General features: G+C 40.3%; 1 protein-coding gene across 3 annotated transcripts in view; it reads left to right on the forward strand.

Annotated features, from left to right (window-relative positions):
* inpp5a (inositol polyphosphate-5-phosphatase A) overlaps positions 1-24,722 on the forward strand; it is a 153,703-nt gene that overhangs the window by 18,423 nt on the left and 110,558 nt on the right. For all 3 annotated transcript variants that reach the window (XM_026190029.2, XM_026190031.2, XM_080287730.1), the window contains one exon: positions 23,408-23,449. In XM_026190029.2, the coding sequence (XP_026045814.1) occupies positions 23,408-23,449 (42 nt within the window). The remainder of the gene's footprint in view (positions 1-23,407; positions 23,450-24,722) is intronic.

Genomic DNA, 24,722 nt, shown 5'->3' on the forward strand with positions numbered 1-24,722 from the left:
ATCAAGTGACTGTGCAACTGCACCGCCTTCTGCCGTGGCAGATTAACACCGACGCTTTATCCTAGTCGATGACTGTTCCAGTGTAACTGGAAAAGTGTAACCAGTGTAACTGGAACAGTGGTTAACTGCATCTGTTTGAATGTGAATGTATAAAAAGTAGACATTAGACATATTCTGAGAAATTCAATGACGTGACCTCCTGGTAGAGGTTATAGGGCTGCCTCTCTTTTGGAGAAGATAATTGTCCTCTACAGCAGCGGTCCCCAACCTTTTTTGCGCCACGGACCGGTTTATGCCCGACAATATTTTCACGGACCGGCCTTTAAGGTGTCGCGGATAAATACAACAAAATAAAACTAGTACCGGTACCGAAAAAAAGAAAATGTATTCATAACACACATGAAAAGACCCAGGAAAACGATAAAAACGATAACAAAATAACGCTGAAAACCGATAAAAACCCTGAAAACCATACATTTCACACCTGAGCCTCAACTCTCGCGGCCCGGTACCAAACGAGTCACGGACCGGTACCGGTCCGAGGCCCGGGGGTTGGGGACCACTGCTCTACAATAAATAAAGTAAATAAAGTGTGCGTGTTAGTCCCCATAGGGAAATAGTTCCTCTGCATTTAACCCATTCACCCAGTGAGGCAGTGGGCAGCCACCAGTGCAGCGCCCGGGGAGCAGTGTGTAGGGACGGTACCTTGCTCAGGGGTACCTCAGGGTAGCCGTTCAGTGGAGTCGAACCCCCGACCTTCCGATCATGGGGCCACCACTCTACCTACTGAGCTATCCCTGCCCCTGATATTTTGGGGCAAGTGTTGTTGGCATGAATTTTTAAGGCGTTAAATACTCACATATAAATATACTTGATAATATTCTTATGATGTACTGTATTCTAATATTTAATAAGTTCTAACACTTAATTCAATCTTCTTCACCTTGTTTGAACTGAAGCCATTAGTAGAAATTAAACCAGATTAATTAAGTGTCACACTAGAGGAGCGGGGCCATAGCTATTCTTACTGTTCTCTAGCACCTAATGTTATTGTGATTAGTGTGCGCTTAGTCATTCATTGATTGTGTTAAGAGCTTCATTTTTGCTCACTGCACTGCAGCGGGGGTGAAATGACACTTGGCTGTAGGGTCAGTGTGAGAAACAGTCTAAAAATATTGGCTCTATAGCCTAAACCCTCCAATATCAGAGATTAAGGGGGCTTCTGTGCGTGTATGTGTGTGCACATAGGCACATCTAGTGTGTTTTTTTTTGTGTGTGTGCCTTAAACTCACGTCCACTGAGGTGAAATGCACGTGGTCAGTTTTAGTCACATAATGTCCTGTGTATGTGACTCAGTGGAGATCTTTGCCACAGGCTGTGTGAGGTGGCTAAAACGGTTTTATTTTGTTAGCGATAACAGTCCTTGTGTCTAGCCAAAAGCTATTTGTGAGTTTGTATGAACTTGGCATCTGGAGCACAGAGATTACATGGAACTTTGTCTCTCAATTCCTGTTTACACATCTCTCATGATGACCAGTGTACACTCCTCATCCTGTCTGACTGTGCACACATTTTCATCTCATATTAATATATGTCTGCATTCTGCTGGAAGGCCACCAGAGAATGATGGGACCGAGCGCTAGACATGATTAGATATATTAGATGACGAATGGGACCAGGCTTAGGTAAACAGGAAACCGAGTGGTTGAATCTGTAAAACTGATGAGGTGTTTTGTGCTGTCTGATGGGCGATGCAGCCTGAAAAGCAACAGGGGCAACACAGAACGCCTTGAAATGGTGAATCATTTTAAAGATAGGAATAGAAATGAGCCAGGTCAGGATGCAGGTTTTGCAGCCTGCTGTTCCTGGGAACTTGTTTGCCATTGTTCAGGTGAACATTGTTGTCTTTGCATGTTCACATCACAGCTCCCACTCATCTATACGATCCAGGAATATGTGTGTCATGGTCATACTTTTCTTGGAAAGCGAACATTTCTAAATAGTATGCAAAATGTGAGTACTCTTAATTAGGGATGGGTATCGTTTAGGTTTTATCCGATACCGGTGCCAAATCGGTACTTTTGAAACGGTGCCGGTGCTCAAACGGTGCTCAAACCGGTGCTTAAAGAATGGAGAACACAAAATTGGTCCAAAAACCTCTCATGTTCAGCTGTTTTTTGTAAAAAGATAACAATGTTAGCCTTTTCTGCAGCTATGGGGCATATATGGTATCACTCTTGGCTGGAAGCAGTGCTTAAACAATGGAAAAAACACAAACTTTGTCCTAAACCTCTCATGTTTAACTGTTTTCCACTTTTTCTTTGGTCATTTTAGCCTTTTTAGCCAGGGTGAAGGGAGTATCTGCCATCAAACAAGAAGACAGCCGCATGTAGCTATGATGATGTTTGCTAGTTCACCTTACATGCATTAATGTAATAACGTGGTTAGCCTACTCAACGTAAATTACACTCGAACAACATGAAGCTACTCACGCAGAGAAGAGCGGCTGCTGCTGCATCATCATCCTCATCATTTCTGCTACACTGGCAGGGCTAGGGGCCAGGACTCTCCTCTTCGTGTTTTTGGGGGTAGTAGATGCGCTCGGTGTGAGGTCTCGCAGCAAGCTATCAAATACGGCGCATTTCTGGGCTTTTAAAAAAAACCGCTATGCGTCGCCAGGTGTTTCATCGGATTCTTGGTGTTACCTCCTTTGACAGTATCACAGTATCAGCTTAAAGCACTTGTTGCAGGCTGCTGAGTTTGCATATTTTGCTGTGAAGTACAGCCAGACTTTTGACCGCTTCGCCTTGGACATTTTTAATCTGTAGCTCTGCTCTAAAAGAACGTACGTACCTGGCCCCGCCTACTATCCTCGGAAACGTAAAATGATTGGCTAGAATCTAAAGTGTATCACAGCTCAGGAAAAAAAGGCACCGAAATAAAGCACCGAAATGTGCGCTGCTTTTCGGTCTGGTTACTACCGTTTATGTCAGAACCGGTACCCATCCCTACTCTTAATACTCTTGGGATTAGAGTAAATTGGATTGAAAGAAAATGTAGTGTAGAAAACAGCAGTTATTTGTATTCAGATTTTACAGGAAATACTGGCTTGAGTCTTGTTCTGAAGGCTGTGATAGTGGCACAGCTCTGTTAACAGTATTGTTGGTTGAGTGTTTTCCTATATATAGATTTTGGTGTGGAGCTCAGGCATATTAATGCCCACCAAACTCTATTTGGCTGTTGCAGCAGTGTTTTACATACATAGATTTTTTTTTGTCATGGTACCCCTCAATATCTTCTTTAAAGCTACTGATTTTGGTTTTTTACTATTTGAAATGTTATATTTTAAGTTGATTGCGGAACACCGATTTCACTCAGAACCTCATTATCCTTTTCTCACTCCTTAAAACAGCTCCTTCTGTCTGAACACGATATGTGAATAACAGGAAGGATTGGAGGCTTTATAGACTGATTCTGTCAGCTACGTTAGAACATATATTAGAATACTGATACATTTAGCAAATAGCTAAATAAATATATCCACACACATGCACCCCGTCTACCAGTAGCTGGTGTTTTGTGCCTCTGGTATACTTGCCAATTCCTTTCTGTGCCCCACTCATGTATGTGCCGGTCCATGTTAGCCGCCATGATGCCTGACAGGAGCTTCCATGTGGTACTGAGGCAGGTTATTAGCCGGTAGTTGGTTGGTGAACCTTCAGAGGGTCTTTGTCGACTGTCCGGCCTCCGGTTAGCCATTGTGGGTGTCCCTCATCGACTGGCAGCTGGTTCATTTGTACTGCCAGACACTCACGGAGTGCAGTCAGGTTCTTCAGCCAGTAGGCGTGAAGACAACACCATGTCGGGGGCCTGGTGCCTTCCTGGTGGAACACTGAGCTACTAGTTGTTTCGTCGTTAATCTGGATGCTGGTATGCTAAACCAAATATAAACAGTACCGTGGAAATGCCTATGTGAGGCTCTCATTGTAACTCTAGTGCAGATACAATGTTGCAGGTGAAAGCAGACCTACAGATTGTAATGTAGGCTATTCCAGCAAGACAGCACCAGACAATGCTTAACCTTGTTCATATACAGTACATTATATGATTAAGCCAATGTTAAATTTTCACTGTAATTACAGATATATACTAAACAACTTATTAGTATTCATAATGTCACTATTGTTTTTTTCCAGCTTCCAGCTCAGGTTTGGTAGGCCACTGGGTTTGCAGTACACTGAAAAAGCTTAACAGAGATGGAGATAAGTTTATATTTTTACAGTTGACCTTGTGTCAAAACTCAAGCCACGTGTGAGTTGACTCTGCATGTAAAAATGTGTGTGAAAAGCCCAAATGAGCGAGGCCTTACATTCTTCTGCACAACAGTGCCCTTGCTTTCATGGCAGGACTTTTCTTCATCACGAGAGTTTCGTAACTGGGCAAAGATGCTTACCTTCTCTTTTCTTACTTTCCCATCTCATCCTGTTTTTCAAATGACCTCTAAAAAAAGTTATTAAGTCCTCAAGCTGCCACATGTATGACACACTTAAAATATTCTTTTCAATGTAGGCTAACCTCATGACTTTCCCAACATCTCCTCTGTCATGTCAGTTCAGAAGAAAGTTTTGAAATTGAATTATGAAACAAATTGTGTCATATAAACTGTTACCACTAATTTCCAACAAAAAAAGAAGAAGAAATAATAAAGTGAATTTTATGAACCTTCCTTGCAGGCACCTCACCCAGGGATGGGCTTAGATAAATAACAGATCATGTGTTTTGAGTGTATCCAACTGAGGGCCCATAAGAGGGGGGATCCCTCTAGGGTGTCAGCAGTTCACTCTGTGATGTTGAAGGCGAATGGAAACCTCTTAAAATATCAACGGGAGGGGCCACAGAGAATATGAAATTCAGGAAGTCAGAAGAGGTGAAACTAAAGGAGAATACAGTTCAATTACAGGGCAGTGGAGAACACTGTTATTCACCACCACCCATATCCTAACACAGGTTTCAGAAACATGCGTTTCAGCTCTGTTAACAGATGGTCAAACATCTTTAACAAGTGTGTCGTGTGTCCAAAATCATTGTCTGGCCTGGGTTTTAACCACTGAGAACTGTTGTGGTGTTTCTGACGTGTGACTCATTCACTGGGTCTGGTTGAGGTCTGGGCCCAGGCGCTGTGTTGTGGAAACCCAGATCCCTCTCTGCTGTTTATTTTGGAAGTTTGGTTTTCTGGCACCGGGTGAAGATCAGTGCCCAGAGGAGCTGCTTAAATGAGAGGACTGCTCGGGAGGTACAGTCTTCATTTGGACATATTTTGGACTTGTTTTTTGTCGAAAGAGCGGGGGAGAGTCTGCTGTGTCCCATTTTGGGCTTTGCCTGACGAACTGTGATGGATTTAACCTATTTTTGTATGACACGGATCTCCATGTTGATCTTTCTGCTCTAGATAGTATACAGTGACAGAAAGGATTGTTGTGGGCGTCTGAGACATTTTAATGGGGTCCTGGTGGAAATGGAAAATGACCCTTCCGAGCTCCCCTCTCTTGCCAGTTGCTCACTCTTTTTCCCTCCCCTTCCTTTTTTCCCCTTTCCTCACTCTCTCTCGCTCTCTCTGTCTCTCTCTCACACACTCCCAGCAGGAAGAACCAAATTATAGAGATATCGGGCCCATGCTGAAAACGTGATAGCCTGTGAAATGTCTTCGGCGTCACACAGAGACAATGTTTGTCCTGCCCCAGTGCAAACAGGATGCTGCGTGCAGGAGAGCGCCACGAGATAAGAACAGAGAGGGAAACGCTAAGAAAAAAAAGAAAAGAAAAAAAAAGGCAACCCAAGAAGGCAGAGGACAGCATTTGCAGTAAGGAAAAAAACAGCTATGAGACAGGTGATCCGGAGATGGTCTGACCCGGCAGAGGCAGAAGAAGAGAGCAGCAGTACAGTTACAGTATCAGCGGAAAAGGGCAAATCTTGTACAGGAAGTAGAAGTGTATAGCCCGCCACCTGAAGGAAACGCAATTTGTACTATAGACATTGTTTTCTCTCTCTCCTCCTCCACCTACTCCTAACCATTTCCTGTTGCTTCCCTTCTAGAGACGTTTACATAATGACTTCACTTAACAACAAAATCATTGGTTAATTTGTGTGACACCTCAGAATGTGATCACACGCTCTGCACACAGCCCGCTGACAGGGTCGTGCCTGTTCTAATTGTAATCGCATGCTATCCTCACACAGAAATGGATTACAGGACCATTATGTCCTCTTTTCTCCCCTCTAAGCCAGAGATTATAATCACATTCCTGGTGCTTATCTGCTGAGCCGTTTTTTTTTGCCATAAAACTGACATAAAGATACTAATTCAGGATTAAAATGTGGGTCGTGGCATTTTCAGGGCAGGAGTTTAAAAAATAGTTTTATTTCTTGTCACAATTTTACTGGTTTGAGTTTGTATTTCCAGCAGCCAAAGCCTCCAAATACTCTGGAGATATGCTGAGCTGTAACTTGGGTAGATAATCTTTAATTTTATTTGTTTGATTAGGAATCTTGTGGATGTTTAAAGAAGACTTCATGTGCAATAAACTACTGTGCTACACCCTGGCAATGCAGTGTACATAAACACGCACAGGTCAAATTATCGATCTTGCTTACAAGGGATGAAATGACATCTGTATTTAGCTAATACAGAGTTATCGGTCTAAAGAAACTAAAGGGTTTGATGAGGTAGTGCTGTGCTGTGGCATTTGTCTGTCTTTTAATTTTTCATTTTTTTTCAGCTCTCAGCGTCAACACCAAAATTCTCTCTTTAGTTAGTTTCACTGAATCAATAGCAGTAATGGTTCCCGACACCCAGGCACAACGTCCAGGATCGATATCCAAATCGATCTTTGACTTTTACCCTTTTCACATGAACATGTGCACACAGCTGGAAGACAGAAAAAAGGGGAAAAAAGCACTCTCCTTCCTCATCAAACATTTATGCACGGATGCCTCTAGAGGTAGCAACCATGCGAGTGACTTTTCAAAGATCAGGAAAGTAGAGCGGGTTTCTTTTTCATGATGAATCTGTGACAGCCTAATTCTTGCCATCTCTCTTTCTTCCGTTGCTGAATTATGCATGTATTTCTAAGTATGGCCTTTTTTTGCAGACTGGATTCTTGTTGTTTAAAGTGCACTATAGATCTCATCAGTTCTTTGATATGCTTTGAATTATGATAGACAGAAATGAGAAATGGTGTAGTTACATTCCATGCTTACTGGTGTCTTTGTTCGTTAATATTAAATGATAAACTTGGATCTCTTAATAATGGTGATCGCCCTGGGTAATCGAAAGGTGGCTTTGGGCTGTGTCTTCAGACGTCTGCAGATAAGGTAAAGCCAGCTGTGGTAGTGTGCCAGTGTTTGAGGTTGAGCTTTAACCTTCTGAGGTCTGTTAACCCTAACCTCAAACTCCAACCCTAACCCAAATTTGTTTTGGTGACAAGGAAAAGGTACTTCTATGGAAAGAAAATAAATAGATTTTCATTCATGTCAAGTTAGTGTTTTTCTTTTACCAAGACATTTTTCAAAAAAGAACAAAAATGACATGATAGCATTGGTTATGGTTAAATTTAATGATAAGTTAGTGCTCAGAGGGTTAAAAGTCTTAGTCGGTCCAACTAATGTTTCTAGTGTTATATGCTGAACTATTAATCGCCTGTGGACAGTTACATTGTCATTCAATGTTGACAGAGTGGTGATGAGTCAAAAATGAGTGATTAAATATTTTTCTGCTAAAAAAGGTAAACAACAGCAAAAATAATAAAGAAAAACAAAAGAAAACAACAACAACATTATCATGTTAAACATTTAAATTGGCCCAGAATATCGACAGGTAAACTCCACGTCTGAATCCTAAAGATACCGGACCTACAGTGACAGCATGGAGAAGTGGTGCAAACTATAAGATCTGTCCGTGAGTGACTGCGTGTCACCACTTCCTGCTTTTTTTTTCTTCTTCCCCAGCTGACCAATCAAAAGTCAGTCAAGTAATATCTCTTTTGTTGACGAAGTGAGCAGTCATTGCAACCCTACACATTTGCCTCCTTAATTTTTGAGATTTCGTCAGAGCGTAAATTCCAGCCTGACCAGGCAAACGCGTAATTCGATCATGATTAGTGTGTCCCCAGTGGCACAGTTCTGGATTTTTAAGGCTGTCAGGGATTTCCTGCTCCTGGTCACACGTGTCTGTATCTAAAATAAGCACTCCTGGAAGTTAATACTTATGCAACTGTTGGAGCTTTCAGGAAAAAAAAGCACGATGAAGCTGACACGTTTTCTCCAGATGTCTTCATTAGAATCCCGATGAATGTGGTGCTGGAGCTCTGACCTTTCAAGGCTTTTCTTCATAAAAACACATGAAGTTGTGCCAAAAACCTCAGTTCGACTGAACTCTGACCTTGAAATGCTGAAATAACTTTTCTAAGATGACAAGTTAGTGTTCTTCACATCAACATTTTATGAATAATGGCAGTGTAGTGGAATAATAAATAAGCAGAGAATCAAGAGGAGTGGATATGTTTCGTATGCGGCATTTTAAAGACTCCAAAACGATCTTGGGAAAAAGTTATTTTTGGAACAGCGGCATGATAATGTGCATCATAAATATTCTGAATGTATATATTTCCCTGATAATGTGACTTATTATGGAGTTTAGCTACCTTCTGTACTCCTTCTGTTGAATTACTCCAGCAGGAACTCTGCCTTAGCTTTTAAATCCAGTGGAATTAATTTTTTGTACCTCAAACAATAAGAATTCCTTCCAGTTCGAACTTAGTGACTTCAGCACTCCATTGTTTGTCCAGAAATACTCAACTCAGTACGTTTATTTCATCCCCTTCCTTCAAACAATAGCCTTTTGCTTGAGGCTATTGTTTGAGGGGAGAAGATATTCTACTTAGAGAGACAGTAACCAGGCCTGTGCCGTGTTTTATTAGATCTATCAATTATTGATGCCATGTGGAACGTTGTTTGATTCTCCAGGAAAGTGTCTGGTGCTTGTTAAAGTTTTTATTTCTTTTCCAGAGAGGTTACTTTCAGATGTGGATGCTTTCTAGCACGACCACAGCCTCACCCTACTAATGAGTTCTCTCTCGGAAAAGGAAAAAGAAATATTAGACCTTCTCTTATAGACCCTGGAGCAGCTGATGTGGATATTTGACCTATTTGAATTAGAATCACTGTCATTTTGCTTTATGAACTAATTTAGTTGCGGTGGTTTTATTATTATTTTTTATTGGTTTTGTGACGTTTAAAAAGTCTGGAAAAAGATTCTGAAAGAACGAAATGTCGTTAACGGTGGAATCAGTCCTCTGTCATTCCCATTGGGAGGAATTTTGCTGTGAAAGACAGATTTCCTATGTAGTGTGTCATTTACTTTACACTTAAAATAAGAAAAGTCAACACATTTTGCTCATTTGCAGTGTATTGTTTGTATTATATTAGGGTCCTGTGTTATTGTAGGGTCTTCACCTTACAATATAAAGCACCTAAACGCGAGGTTGTTGTGGTTTGGCGCTATATTGATAAAACTGAATTGAATTGTAATATATCATTGTTTTCGGCTCTATTAGAATAGCTTTGGATGATTCATAGTTCAAAAATATATAAATATGAAAAGAAATCATGTGATATAACTAAACACGCCCCGTTCAGTTTTCTTCTTCTTAGTACCGTGTGTTTGTTGGTGAAACTGAATCATTCTGAATCTGTTTGTGCGATCTGTATACTATCCCCACACTGCCACGTCCCCACTTCTCTGCATCAGGAATGTTTACCTCAAGGTGAAATGGAGAAAGTGGTGACGATGTTGTAAGAGAGCAGCCATTTTTTTTACACTGTAAGTTATATAAAAATATATATAGGACTAACAGACCTTAAGAAAAAAAGAAGAAGACAAGTAGAGGACAAGAAGCAGCTGATCTGTCAGCAAAACAATGAGAAACTTAAAGCATTTATTGAAACCTTCTCTATCATCTGTGGGATGAAAGAGATGACATCCAAGAAGGATGGAAGTCATTTCTAATGAATGGTTAGAATATGGTTTAAAAGAAAAGATGAAGCCTGTACTTTTTTAGTTAAATAACATGGAAAGTATTTTGTGTACTTTGCATGTTATTTAAGTCCTGAATCTCCTCATTTGAAATATAAACCATGTTTGATATGATCATCCACCACTGGAGCAGTATATATATATGAGAGAAAATAACGAAAAGCCTGTAAATAACAGATTTTAGCCTTGTATGAAAATAACATGCTGACCTTTGTTTCTCAGTATATGCACGGAACGCCAGGGCTAACCCTTAGGCGCACCTTGGCTGTGATGTAAAAAGCTTCTTATCTTTATAGGTAATGGCGTTTTTATTTTTTTATTAGGTCCAAAGAAAGCTAAACATATGGCACACCACCCAAGATTAAAGCAGTCAAAGATTTAAAGTCCAGAAAAAGTAGTTGGTGGGAGTTTATTGTTCATTGTTATTCTTTATGAGGTCAGTATCAGATGCTGTTTGAGCATCAGTCGCTTTCAGCTCTAATCACTGGTGGCTGAAAGTGAAGAAGCCAAAGAGATAACACAGCAGGCCTTCATCGTGTGGATAGTCTTTATCTTTGCTCGCTGGTGACTCGAAATTACAGTGCAGTGGGTCTGGGTAGCATCTAAAGCAGCAGACACGCCCTTCCTCCCTCTCTGTGATCACTAACTGTATTTCCCTGTTATTCTGCCACACTTCTTTTATAAACAAGCACACACATAGAAACAGGCTTTCCTGGAACACATTTTATGAGTCATAGATTCCCTTGGGCTGTTAAGATCATTGTGGAAAGAAATAAAAGCTTATGCACTCAGCTAAAATGGCCTAACATAATTGTTTTGTATCGCTAACAACTATTAGAAAGCTATACTGTATTTCCACTTTAGGCTGGCATGAAGGATGGGTTTAAAGAGAGCGCGCTCAGACTCGGTGTTGTGCTTTATGCTTCCATGGTGAAGGAAACCGGTTTAACATATTTAATATAATCTGAAATATTCGTTTTGAACTTTGAGTTTTCTTTATCTTTGGCTTCCATGTTAGCCTAACGTGTTTGTGCACAAGTATTGAGACAAAAATATTGTTTAGTTTACTAAAATGTTGGGAAAATATGAATTTCTGGGACAATACTGAGAACTGATTGAGTACCAGTAGTGTGTTAATTGACTGAATGACTTTAGACTGTGAAATGGCCAGTCTAAGCACACAGCCAAGATTTAAGGAGAAAACTGCAAACTGTTTACACTCCACCTCTCACGTTAGTGGGAGAGTGACAGATAAATTCTGTTTGGAGTGTCACTGTAAGTGGCTTCTTGACAAGCTGGTTATTATAAGGGTTTTTTTGTGTGTGTGATAAACAAGCCAAACCTTCAAACACATATGATTACTTTGGCTGTATAAACGCAGAAATAAAAAACATTTCTATAATAATTATTTTGAAATAGGAAGGGTCATCTTATTACCCACACTGTCGCCACAGCAGAAAGAAGCATTTGATTTGGCACAGATTTAACATCAGATACCTTTCCTGATGCAACCCTGCCATTTACCAAGAACTGGGAGGAGCTCTAGGAGTAAATTAACTTGTGACCCGCTGCGGGTGGGTTTGGGTATCCTCTTTGTACCGAACCAGGGAGCATTTGCAAACAAGGCAAACAGGTTAACTATGAATCCACCAAAAGCATTTATTATGATAGTTGTGTATAATGTCGCTTTGGTTGCTTTTTATTCTTGGGATGTCTTTGTTTTAAATAATCCTGAGGTGGTTTAATTTATTAAAGACACATTGCAAAGCTTGTGTAATTAATTCTTGTAATTTGTGATTATAGAACCAAAGCGTATTCAAATTACAACCTATAAGTATATAATTGAATCTTTAATATGACACTGACCAACCTTTCAAGTGGATACAAGTATGAATCACACACTTGACACAATGCTGAATCACACAGCTCTTTCATTTGTGTTTTCTTGGGAAAATTACAGTTCATTCAAGGTTATTGTTTGTCACTTCTCAATAAAGAGGTATTCAAGTGGCATCCAGTAGCTGCATAGATCACATTGTTCAAGGGAGTTTACTGTATGTGTTGAGTAACACATGGCAGAGGTGTGAGTGGGAGAGCTCACACTATTTAGATCGTAGCAGAGCTCTGTCAGATTTCTACTCTGACACCTTCTGCGGCACCTGAGAGTTATACAGCAAAAAGCTTTTTTCAGGGCAATTAAAATGTCCTTGATTTTTTTTCCCTCTTTACAGTGAAGACTAAATCATTTATTAAAGGAAATGGAAAGCTAATATGGTTCATACGGTATAAGGTCCATGCTGTAGTCTGCATTGCATGCAGAGATTTTACACATGTTACAGGCCTTCGATGGGGTCTGTTTTTAAACTGTTTTTTTTAACAGAAAAGCAGAGACAGGAGACATCAGTTGCGTTCGGTCTGCAGGCTCTTCCTCGTCTCATTTATTAACAGAGTTTAACAACGTCCTTTTCTTTTCATTTAGACACACACATTTCGCTTTTAACAACACAAACATTCAATTAGGTCCATAGCTCAAACCTTTTTGGTTACCTTGCACTCTCACAAGAATAAACTTACAAAATAATCATTGTATATGAACGTCCTTATTTACAATAAATCTGTAACCAATTTTGCTGCTGTTCAGCATCAAAAACATTTCTGTGCAGCACCACTAACACTGCAATTAACCCGCTTATGTCACCTTTATACTTTTCTTATACTTTAACAGATTCAAACAATATATTACATTTGTAACCAATAAACAAAAATATTCTTCCATTGCTCACAAACAGTTCACAATCATCCACAAACAGTATACATCAGACTATTTACATTTGACACATAAGAACTGGGTAGGTCCTAATCAACTGTAACTTCCAATAATGCCAGGATAAAAGAAGTGTCTAAGAGCTCCATTTGTCACAAAATAAAACAGGTAATAAGACCAGCTGCCTATTTAGACTACGAGTGAAATGGCGGCTGCCATTACAAATGGCGGTATAGTTAGCTTTCTCTCAATCGGTGAAAACACACTCTCTCACAACATTTGCGGTCTTTAAACTAAGACAGAAAAAGGTTTCTTGCCTTTATATGTACATTGCGGTGTGCAAACTTGAACTACTGACCTGTTTTTTTAACAGAAAAGCAGAGACAGTTGACATCAGTTGCGTTCGGTCTGCAGGCTCTTCCTCGTCTGAGGCAGAGACGCGTTGCAACGGCCTATCGCACTCACCACTATCTCCCCCTTGTGGCAATGCCACGCAATTACATTGTCCATAACGCTAAATGAAAAGTGCAATACCACCATAAAATCAGGTCTTTTACATCAAAAACAATTCACAAGAAAATTACAATTGTGACCATACACTTGTGGGCGTCACACACACACCTACGTCTGAGTGTTTACTGTGCAGTCACACTCAGCAGACTGTATTCTTCAACCTAGGTGTGTGTGCTGTTGAATGGTATTGTTACTGTGCGCTATGCTCTCAGGCAGTGGGGAAAAGACTTTCCAACCACATGGTGGTTGCCCTGAGTGCTGTAATTTCCTGTTTTCTAATGACATTTGATCTAGACAAATCCCAGCTGATTATAATGTCGATTCACACTAAAATGGGTGGATGTGTGTACATTTGCATCAATACTCTAATAGCAGTTTACGTATCCCTAACTAAGGTTGCAGAAGTCACCCTCATCATCTCATCTTTCCCCCCCCCACAAATACAATAAAATATGCTTTCTCCAGAATATTTTCATAGCAGTGATGAAATTATTCAATTATTCAGTCATCCTCTGTATTGGATTGTTTCTATTTAGGGTCAAGGTGGGCTGGAATTTATCCAGAAGAAAATAGAGTTTAATGACAGCTTAAGATCAAATAACAACTAAACAGAAACAAACATCATAGTGCCAGTGAATGCTTTCTAAATGAAAAAGATAATCAGACAAAACTTTCAGAAATATAAAAGTAGAGCTCTTAGTCAAGCTTTTGTTCTCAGTGCAAGTCATCGTGAAAATCCAGTGCAGATAAATCAATGAAATAAAATTAAATTTTTTAAGAGATGAAGAGGAAAAGCCACTCAGGATCTAATCTTCATTTATTTTAAAGGTCAGTGTACAGGTGGGACACCAGACACATCTGATTAAAAAACATATGTTTTAGATTTTTCTCCAAAATAAGGTTTTTAAAAGCTTCTAAAAGCGTCATCCACGAATGTCCAAACTTTAAGGGACAAGAGAGGCAAAACCCCCCTGAAATAAGTCCAGTTGTTCTTCATTATGAATGTCATCATATCAGAAATTACGATTCTCAAGACCTGAAAAAAAAAAGATTCTCCCATGTATGTAAATATAAACTCTTTCATAAAAAATATTTGAAATAACTGACATGGGTAAGCTGAAGTTTAAAATGTGAACGTGTTGTTTTAGTGTGTGTTGACGACGCACACTTAAATGTTAGGATGGTTGTTTAGTAACCTGTGAACGTTACTAATTTGTTATATAAGAGTAAACATTTATATAACACCAACCATTGCAAGCGTTTAAGCCTACTGAGCATAGCTGACTTCACAACGGCATTGCCGGCTGTCTCCAACACAATTCTGATGTGTTTCAGGATAACAATGCAAAGTACTACCGTAACGACTCTTACTGGCTTTCTTATCAATGAGTTGTGGTTGAAACTACTGTAAATATCTTCCATATGTAGTTTTTCCTGTGCTTGTGGGTGGCCTTCTTTTTCTTTTTCCATCCCCGTTCTTCATACTAGTCTCCATCCCAGGGTGCAAAAGATGCAAAAGACATGGATGGTGCAGATAATGCCTGCATATCTGTCAAATGTCACATCAGCACATAAGATGGCTTATTCCGATGTATCGTGTTTTAGAAATTTGAGATTTCACTCTTGATTTTGCTCCCTCCTATTCTACAGTGTTTTAACTGCAGTCAGTAAGAGAGCTGATACGTCCAGAAGTTTATGTTTGTGTGACAACACTGAGTTGCACGTGAATTTGCCTTTAGCAAATTATCCGTAAATGTAGCTTAAATTTGCACATTTGGGTGAAACCTTGCCTTTAGAGAGAGAAAGAAGAGAGTTCAAGTGGAAACGCAGCACAGTCAAAGCCATTCATAGTGTTGTGCTTGTTTGTACACAAGAATGACGCAAATAAAGTAGCTGTGTGATCTGAAAAGAATTGAAGAGTTCAGATTCTGCATGCGTCATCAATTAATCAATTATGAGCAGCCCGGCGCTGATACAAAACGCCAGTTGAGGCTGACGCGTTTCCTTCCTCTGTACCTGCACTGTACTTCCATACCTTCTCATCTCAAAGGATGAAGGCGTCTCTCTAGAGCCGGCCCACGATCTAATTTAACATTTCAGTGTGGGTTTGCTCTAATTAGTTCCATAATGAGCTTCTTTGATGTGGTGTCATATAAAATACTGAGGGGACACGCCTTTGCGTCATCGGGCCTCCACAGAGCTCCCACGAAGGAGAGTTGTTCGGGAGTGTGACATCGCCTGCAGACTGTTGAAGGATGCGAGGCCAGCCAATCGGCAGATTCCCCTGCTGATTCTCGCTCTGCTTCCTCAGATCCCCTCGATCAGTCAAGGGCCTCCATCTAGCAGGGTATTTTTAGTGAGCGGCCTGCTCCCCTGAAAGCCAATAACCTCCTTTTAAGCAGCCTGTCAACACTCGCATACAAGCTGCCAATGCACAACGAGCTTTGCCACAAGGGTTGGAAAAAACAAGGCTTTGACGTGAGAGGCCTCTCTTCTTGCCCACTGATGCACATCTTAACTTTCTGTGGTTATTAATTGGGTCATTTGCTTTGGATAGAAGGAAATGAAACCCTGTTCCTAGGAACTTACGCATGCTGTAGTTCATTTAGGTAATAAGACATATCAAAGTGGAGAATTGATTCTCTTTGAAGAGCATTTGTTTCTGTGAGCTGCGGTTGTTTGCTGCAGCCTTCCTGGTAGTAAAATCTGTCACTGATTTATTCATTCATTTATTTTGCATGGCAAATTAGGTGGTTATAATCTGCAAAAAAGGGATCCATTCCTTCTTATCATTGACTCGTTCATGGTTTGTTGACTCAAATGGGACACGGATGGTTGATTGCGCCCTTAAAAATGTCAATTTTATGAAAGACTAAAGTTCTGGAAAAACCCCGTGAGAATGGCAGGCGACTGTATCTTAGACCAGAGGATTTCAGAAAAAGTACTGATTTGCTACAATGGAGCATCTGCACTGTAAAAGCTTGTTTCTGCATTTCAGTTGTGCAGTTTTTGTATTTTATGGGATTGCAAGAGACAGAATGAGACACCGAGGTTTCGTTGGTAGATCCTACACATCCCTTGTTGCACTTCAGTAGCATCTCTGCCTAGAGCTTCCCTGCATGGTCGATTCCCACGTATTTGCAGCTCTGAGCTTGAAGCACATGGAGGAAAGAAGCTGATAATCAGGTTGACAGAGCTCTTTCAGAGCCTCACAGACTGCTATACAGCTGGATGAGTGGTGTTCCTGACAATTTTCTTTATACTGTACACAAACACACTTGATTATCTTATCTTAGGACTATCTTTCTTATAGTGTTAAGTTTTTTCAATAGTTGTGACCACATAACACCTAATTTGACCACTGCACACTAGTAATAATTTGGATTTTTTTATGTTACCAATCCATTAACAATACAGTGTAAAATGTCTTTTTATTTTAAAACAGCAGTTTCATCATCAAGTCAGCAGACATATTCATATATAAGAATGAATCCTGAATAGAAATTTAAGGGAGACCACCATCTTTGTTCTGCCTCTCCTCCTAAAAAGACCAATCAACAGAGAAACATCAAACGTACTGGCCAATAGTCTTATTCCATTGATGCATGCGCATGGTAAATGTTGATGACTGTTGCATCTGTATTGTGGCTATACTTTATATCATGATAAAGTTATAGGTAAGTGTACTTGGTTTACGGTATCCTAACATAAATTAGCATGCTGATTGTTCAGTGCTGTGAAGGTAAGAAGCAGAGACGCTGTTTGTGCCAGCACTCTGGGGTGAGCGTTAAGGAAGCTGTAATGTTGTGAAACTCTGTGCTTGTGTTGTAAAAACTTGACTTTTAGATGAAAGTTTAGGAAGTAAGCTATACATGCGGTTTCTTGGTTTCCACTGAACTTAAAGTGAATTACGACTGTTGCCGTAATGTAGCAGGGCAAAGGTAATGTCTTGGTCAGTGATGAGGCCCTCAAACTGATGGTCATTTAGACCTCTGGCTTGGGCAGATAACTGCTCTCATTAAGGGAGTGTTGTTGCAAAACGAAGTGAAAAGTAGACCCTTTTAGTGAATCGTTTTTGACTGACAGTCCATATATTTAGTTGAGGTTTATGTGTATTTGTGTTACAAGCAAAGCTGTAAAGAGTCATACTGTTCCTTGGTTTGTAAGTTGTACCTCCCGTGTTTTTTTTTTTTCTGTGGTAGACCTGTGCGTGTCTGGTATTAGTGCCAGGTGTAACCAAGCAACCGTTGCTTTTTTAAGACTCCTCATCTTCGCTCTCTTCTTTTCAATTACATAGGTTGCAAGCAACAGAGAGAAGATCCTTTTTTTTAATTGCTGTTTTCTTCCCCCCATGCCAGTCTGGTTGTAGAAAGTCAGAGCCTATTGGGGATGGCAACTGTTGAGAAGGATGAGGCAGGAAATAACAGACAGCTGAGCCACGAGCTTGGCCAAACTTAGTATTCAGTAGGCCTTAATGAAAATAATAACACTGCGGCTGAAAATGAGGCCAAGAGAAAACATCACAGGGATTACTGGGAGTGTAAAGAGTGGGCTGTGAAGGAGGAAACTCATGTGGTGACCATGTGTTCCCAGCAGATCACCATGGGGGTCTAACTGGACCGGCCTTGACGTAATTTCCCCACAGTTGCAGTTTAAACAGCCTGCTTTTATATGGAGCTGTGCTGGTTAATTCTAGCCAAAGAATGCGTGTGTGTCTGTGTGTGTGTGTGTGTGTGTGTGTACGGGCATGTTTCAGGTGACGATCCCCAAGATTCTGTAGAAGACTGAAGGCCGTGACCTTTGCTACAACAGCAGAGCTTCATGTTACCGTTTTAACAAATCCATAAGTACCAATGCAAGAGCGGTGTGGCCACAGTCAATGTATATATTACATGCTGATGACATTCCTGCTAGTATACTGTAAGTCTTTGTCAGCATGATTTAGAGTGAGTTAGCCTCCCCTCTGATTAACCACTTCCTGTGAGTAGAGATCACCACACTTTACCCTTCAATTTCTGCAAAACGATACACCTTGCAGCTTTTGGTAGAGAAATGCAAGCATTTTATTTTAGTTTTATTTTTTAGTGCAGCCGCCCTTTTTATTTATTTAGGTCAGCATCACTTCAGTGGAAACACGCACTCACCAAAAAACATCTGGTGGGGTCTAGTCATGCCGATACTTTTGCTTTTGTCTTGCTTGTGCAGTCTGAGTTTGTTTTCTGATTGCTGTATCCTGTTTTATTCACTCCAGTTCAGTGTTATTTCTAATAGTGTCGTTTCACTTCAGTAGTAAAGCAAAGAGTTTGCAGTATTATTAAGACAAACCCAGTGATTTTTTTTTGAAGATACACTGTGTAGAAAAGACAAAAAAGCATGAAGAAACATCTAAAAGAGCTAGGAGGTTCATGAAGGTCAGCTTTGTGCTTCTTCCATTTTGGGTAAGGGTATAAGAAGAGCACAAACACTATAAAAAAGCCCAAACAATGTGACATGAATTAGGGAACGTCCATTAGCAGTCTGGCCCCAGCTTTTCAGCATCTCATAGAGAGCAAGTGTCCAAATTTGTAATGTTTCACATAAGTTTGTAGAAGTGCTTTCATTACTTTACATGTCAGTGATTTCAATTTAATTTATTTAGGAATGTCATTGTGTCAACAGTGAAAGGACGAAGACGTCAACAGTTCTGTAGTTTGGGCGGTAATTTGTCTTGTCTCTTCACTTTTCAGATGTCAGCGTGACACCACATTTCCTATCAGCATGCCCAGCCAGAGTGCTTTGCATGGTATTTGTTCAATTCAAAGATTGGTTATTTGCAATCTGCAAATATCTTGTCACAAGATACTCAGCCTACAGCCAGTGCCCAAAAGAAGTACTGTGATAGTGTCCTACTTTAAAGAAGAAGCGATAGGCCTCAAGTTTTTAGATTTCATATCGAAATGAAAAGGAAAATGAGGGTACACCCGGTCATACTGAAAGTCCCCTTTCTGTTTTTTTTTTTTTTATCTGTACCACTCGAGTGCAAACGGCGTTCATGTGATGAAGTAGAGAAGATTTAGCCCAATCTTTTGTCATGGCTCCAACGCAGTTTTGCTCCATTATCACTTATATCACTCAACAGTTTTAGCTGTTGACAAACCTATGAAAAAGTAAAACACTGTTAAACAGTGATTTCCACTTAAAACCCAGGCAGAGTCTCTTAGTTCCCCACGCTGTCTGAAAAGTAGGCCATCGACTGAGAAAACAGAGGCATGGGCAAAAAACACAGAGGAGGTGGAGAGAACTAAGCTAGTGAAAGCACCAGTGGAAGAAGAGGTGGTGTACATGGAGGAGAGGCTGGGGATGGAGTGGGTTTATTTTTACCTCTTTGCCTGTATAGCCCCACGTTCTAATTAACTGCAAATTAACTTTTGATACAAGGAGGGCGGACGGCAGAGTGCCGAGGCTACAGATATAGACTCAGTTTGTCCTCCCTTTCCTTTTACTATTAGCCCACTTTCTCTCCAGGGCTCGGGCCTCCGAGGAACTACCGGTCCTCCTCTGAGCTGTCCTTGCAAGGCAGACATCTGTTCCCCAGAACCACCACACATCTCTGCTGCACATCAGAGTGCTCTAGAAAACCTCTGGATGGATATCTACATGACCGAGCGCTTGTTGCTGGTTGATCTAGGACTTATATTTCCCAAATAAGATGCCTTCAAATTCCTTTATAAATCAGGTGGCGGTACCTTTGTATTGCCTTATTACCATGGTGACCCCTACGTGCAAAGTCCTCACTCAGAAAGATTTTTTAGAGAGATTAAATTCACCGCCGATGCATTCTCTTTGTTACTGAGTGTCTGAGCGATATGAGTGTGAACACAGGAAACCTTTGAAATTGCAGTAAGTGCAGCTAACAGTGGTCCTGTGAGAAACAACCAATGGAAAGAGCCAAAAATATCAGCACGTATCATCAAGAGCTGTCATGTTACTGCATGACGCCGTCACCTAAGGGCACTGAGATCTGAACTTGGAGAAAAAGGTTTTAATCCTCACAGCAGCCTTAAGATGGTAAGCTGGCAAATAATTTGAACCTTTCTGTTCGTCTGTGGCTGTCTCTGCCTTGCTCTCTTTTTCTCTTCCTCCATCCATGTGACTAATGACAAGGTCCACTGCTCATGTCCTTATATAGACCTATGCTCTGTCTGATCTGGCTGAGGCCAGGATGATGGTGCACATACACACACACTTAGTAAGTTCTGAGACATTTAGGTGCCCTTGGAAATGTCATCAGGGATACGCGTTTGATCCAGTAATTAGTCAGTTAGTACTTTGCAAGTGTATTGCTTGCTTAAATATTCAGGAAATCATACCATTTCTGGAGTGAACTATTTGCTTGCATTGCGTTATTGGTTTTGTTTCTCAAAGTTTGAGCCCAGTCACACAAGCCCAAGAGACTGGTCGATGTCTGCCTGGCAACCACCGGTCTCTAGGGAAAAATAATTATTTCTGACCGCTTGCTGCGGTTGTTAGCAATTGCTGTGAAATTGATTACTAACTCCCAGTCATGCAGGCCTAAGCACCAGTTAGTGACCCCGTGGTGACCACGGTTGCTACGAAAAAATGTGTATTCCCCCACTGGTTGGTGGTTTGCGGAGGTTGCTGGGAGTCTCAAGGTGAAATTGGTTATTAACAGGTATACAGTGGTGCATCAAAAACCTTCCTGTGGTTGCTAAGGTCGCCCGATAAGATGCCAGCTTGTTTGCTTGAGACTGATGGCCTTCAGTGTAAAAATTGGTAAAGAATAACTTTGCTTTGAAGGTGAACATTCTCTGTTTCACTGCTGCTCTGAGGTCAGTTAGTAAATGTTTGCAGACAAGTCTGCATCTTCCATGCAAACGAAGGGTGATCGCATCAATCTGTCATGAACCACAACTTGTATGGAGGTCCAGCACCTTTTTTGGTTGATCTTGCAGCCACTCACCAACTGGTGTTGGTAATACAGAGATTGCAATACAGAGGTTGCTAGGGGTTGCTGACAGGTCTCTAAGCCTATGTGACTGATGGCTTAGATGAGGAAGTTAATGTCTCTCTTACGATGGCTGTGTAAAATAGCTAAACAAGTTAGTTAGCTTAGCTTGGAACCTGTAAGCAAGTCTTCAGTGCCTTTCTGGAAGCGGTTTGCCAAGTTGAAGACTCGTATGTTCAATTCAGTTATTTTAAAGCATTATTTGAATGAAACTTAACCTCACTGTTCCCTGGGAACCTTCATGTCACAAGTCTACTCCTACCATCATCTTTGCTGTTGCAGAATTCTCTTTCAGGAATCTTTCAGTGTCGTGTTTCTCATATAATGTGTCTGCAATAGCTAGACTAAGTTTAGCTATTTGCTATCAATACCTCTGCAGTCCTGTTTATACAAAGGTTGTTAATTTGTGGTTTTCTGACGGTTTCTTGGCAGGTAACAGTCAGAGTTACAGTGAAGTTGCCGGGAAATCTTCACGTTAGCCGAAGATGTTGTTTATCTAAGTACTGGATGAATGGGATAAACTGTTAGGCTGAAAATATTTACCTCGCACCCCACAAAGTGACTCGTTCACACAGTTGTATCTATATCAATTAAACAAACACTGTTAGAGACTAGCTAGCCTTAATGCTAAGCGGAAGATCTTCTAAACTATAGTAGCCTTTTTGTTGAACTATTATCTAAAACAAAAAGATGTCACTGTGCTGCTGTTTTGGGAAGTTGGCATTGGTGTGTCTTGATTTTTAGTAAGAACAAAGTTAAGAGAAGCTGTATTATTTTATTTTTTTTCGCCCGGTAACAGCATGTAGATATGATTTCAGTTATTCACATATAAACCTCTCTCCGAGCCCTCATGCCATCCAAGCTCACATCACCTACTTCTGTAATATGTTAGGGCTTTGTTACAGATACCAACGGAGCCATCAGATCTCTTGTGTATTCTTATTATAGACTAGTCTTGTTAGGAAAAACTCCTCAACATCACACACACACACACACAGCCGTTCATCAGACCTAGTTATCGACATAGGGAGATCTCTCCATAAATGGTAGACTGCCCAGGGCCCTGTTTCTGTTTCCACTGCACAAACCAAATGAAGTCCAGGTCTGCGAATAGCCTTTTAAAGTGGAAGACAGAGAGAATGACAGATAGAGGCAGAGCAAAGGGAGGTGAGAAAAAGAAGAAGCGCGAGAGGTTTGTCGATGATCTGTCAGGATTTTTGACCCTGAGAGAAAGATGCTGTAAGTAGATTAAAGCAGGGTCCTCTCAGTGCATGCACTACATCTTTTACACATATAATAAATTTGGTGTTGGGGATCTTTCCATGCCTGTAAAAGAAAAACTTTTAGTTTATAGTTAAGACAACAGAAGTAAGCAGTTGATTATTGACACGGATACTCTGGTTTGTTTCAGTGTAACCTTTATGGTGAAAGAGCTGGGGTTTGATTGGATATTAGTAAATCCAAATCAAGTGATAAATCTGCTCATTCAACGTGTGCATCATTGAGTTTAGATATGAAATCTTCGGATTTCATAACATGTACATACTTGAATACAAATATGTAAATATAAAGCATAAGTTAATGTCATTGTGAAATGCGGCATACTCATGATGAGTACTCGACTCATCTTTACCTTATTTTTCATGTGCGATTGTATTGCAGTCATTTCACCTTGTTGGTTGATGTACTACATACATAGTCTGCTTGTGGTTTGTCTGTGACCCGCAACACTGCACTGTCTTTGAAAACATCCTCAGAAGAGCACATTGAGTTTATTTAAACTCAGCTGACCTGTAGTATTTTGTATTTAACTGGGGAAGGAAACGATAAAAAAGGTCAAAGGTTTGGCAAGATGCTTTAGGAAAATGCTGAGCAGGAACCAGATCCAAAAGGGAAGGGCTCTTCTCATCTAGTGCACAGACAAGTGAAACGACACCAACTAGTATTATTGTTATTTTGAGATAAAGTATTACGCATTTAGCGTTGGTATTAAAGTATTATGTTGCTAACTCTTTGTCTTTTTTTCTGTTTCCAGCTTGAAAATCTACAGAAGACATGGCTGAGGGAGTTTTACCAGGTAAGAGAAATCAAATATTTGATGCATTTAATCCACTGAGTAACTCGGGCTTAACCGTTGACTGTTGGAAACACCATCAGCATGCCTACAGGTTTCAGAGTGCCCCACATGGCCTAAACCCTCCCGTACAATAATGAGTTAAACTCATAAATAAAACAGACTAGTTCACAAAAGGTCTTTTTCTCCCCTAAAAACACACAAAGTGGATTACAGTATAGCAAAACAGCCGACGCACTGTTACCATCACGTGTGTTTCTATAGCTTCAAGTGCTCTCATGTGACAATCACCATAAACTTTAAGGATAGTCTGGGATTTTTCTCTTAAGCTGAAGCTATAGATCAAGTCAAATGAAGTCATGTGCTTCGCATGGCTGCTGTCTAGAAATCTAGCTTTAATCTGCTTTAACTGATGATACTATTTTATCTTTATCAAAAGTTTCAATGAACCTTTAAACCTCTTTTTTAAAATCGTACAGGGTAAAGTTAGTTTAAGCTCTAGGGTTATTTTCACTCTCTAATTGTATTGTTTTTTTTCGCGCTCAGTCATGTTTCATATCTTACCTTTTCATCTACATAGGAACCCCTGACTAACCACAACTCTTTCCACTGGGTTAAGGGAAATGAGGCAGCTAGACCTCTTAGCTGCTGTCTGAAAGAGAGCAGAGAGGGACACATGCAGTTTCGCTGTTACCATAATTCTGCAAACAATCAATGTATTTTACACATCAAAAGGGTAAAAATAATGCTCAAATACATTTTCCAATCTCTTTTTATTAAAGCGCTAAATATATGCTCATACAGGGCAGTAAACTTTCCAGACTTATGATTCAGACAAGCAGTTTTTAGCTTTAGTTAGGCTAGTGCCTCTTTGAAATCTGGGATGGAGTTCTTGTAAAATATCCAGATTTCCAAGTGGAAGAAAGCTAACCTAAGTAAGGTGTTAGGTAGGGTTTTCCACCAGAGTTCTTCTACATGCTGAATGTTGGAACGGATTCCTTAAATGTTGCCAAAAGCAAACACAATAGAAAGATCGGCTCATTTGTGTACAACACAAAAATACAAAGATTGGCTCATCGCTCTGAGAAATGTGATTTCCTGACAGATTGGAGGGACATGTTACAAACATTTCAGTCTCTGTTGGACCAAGCATAATTTGAGAGGGATACAAGATACCTTTGCTATTGAATTTCTTTTGTATATAATTAATCTGTGTGGAAACATCACACAGGATGTTCTCTCATTTGTAGTGCAATGTGTAACATGATTGTGAGCC

This window comes from Astatotilapia calliptera, chromosome 13 (assembly GCF_964374335.1).
Source record: "Astatotilapia calliptera chromosome 13, fAstCal68.1, whole genome shotgun sequence".
Lineage (NCBI taxonomy): Eukaryota > Metazoa > Chordata > Actinopteri > Cichliformes > Cichlidae > Astatotilapia > Astatotilapia calliptera.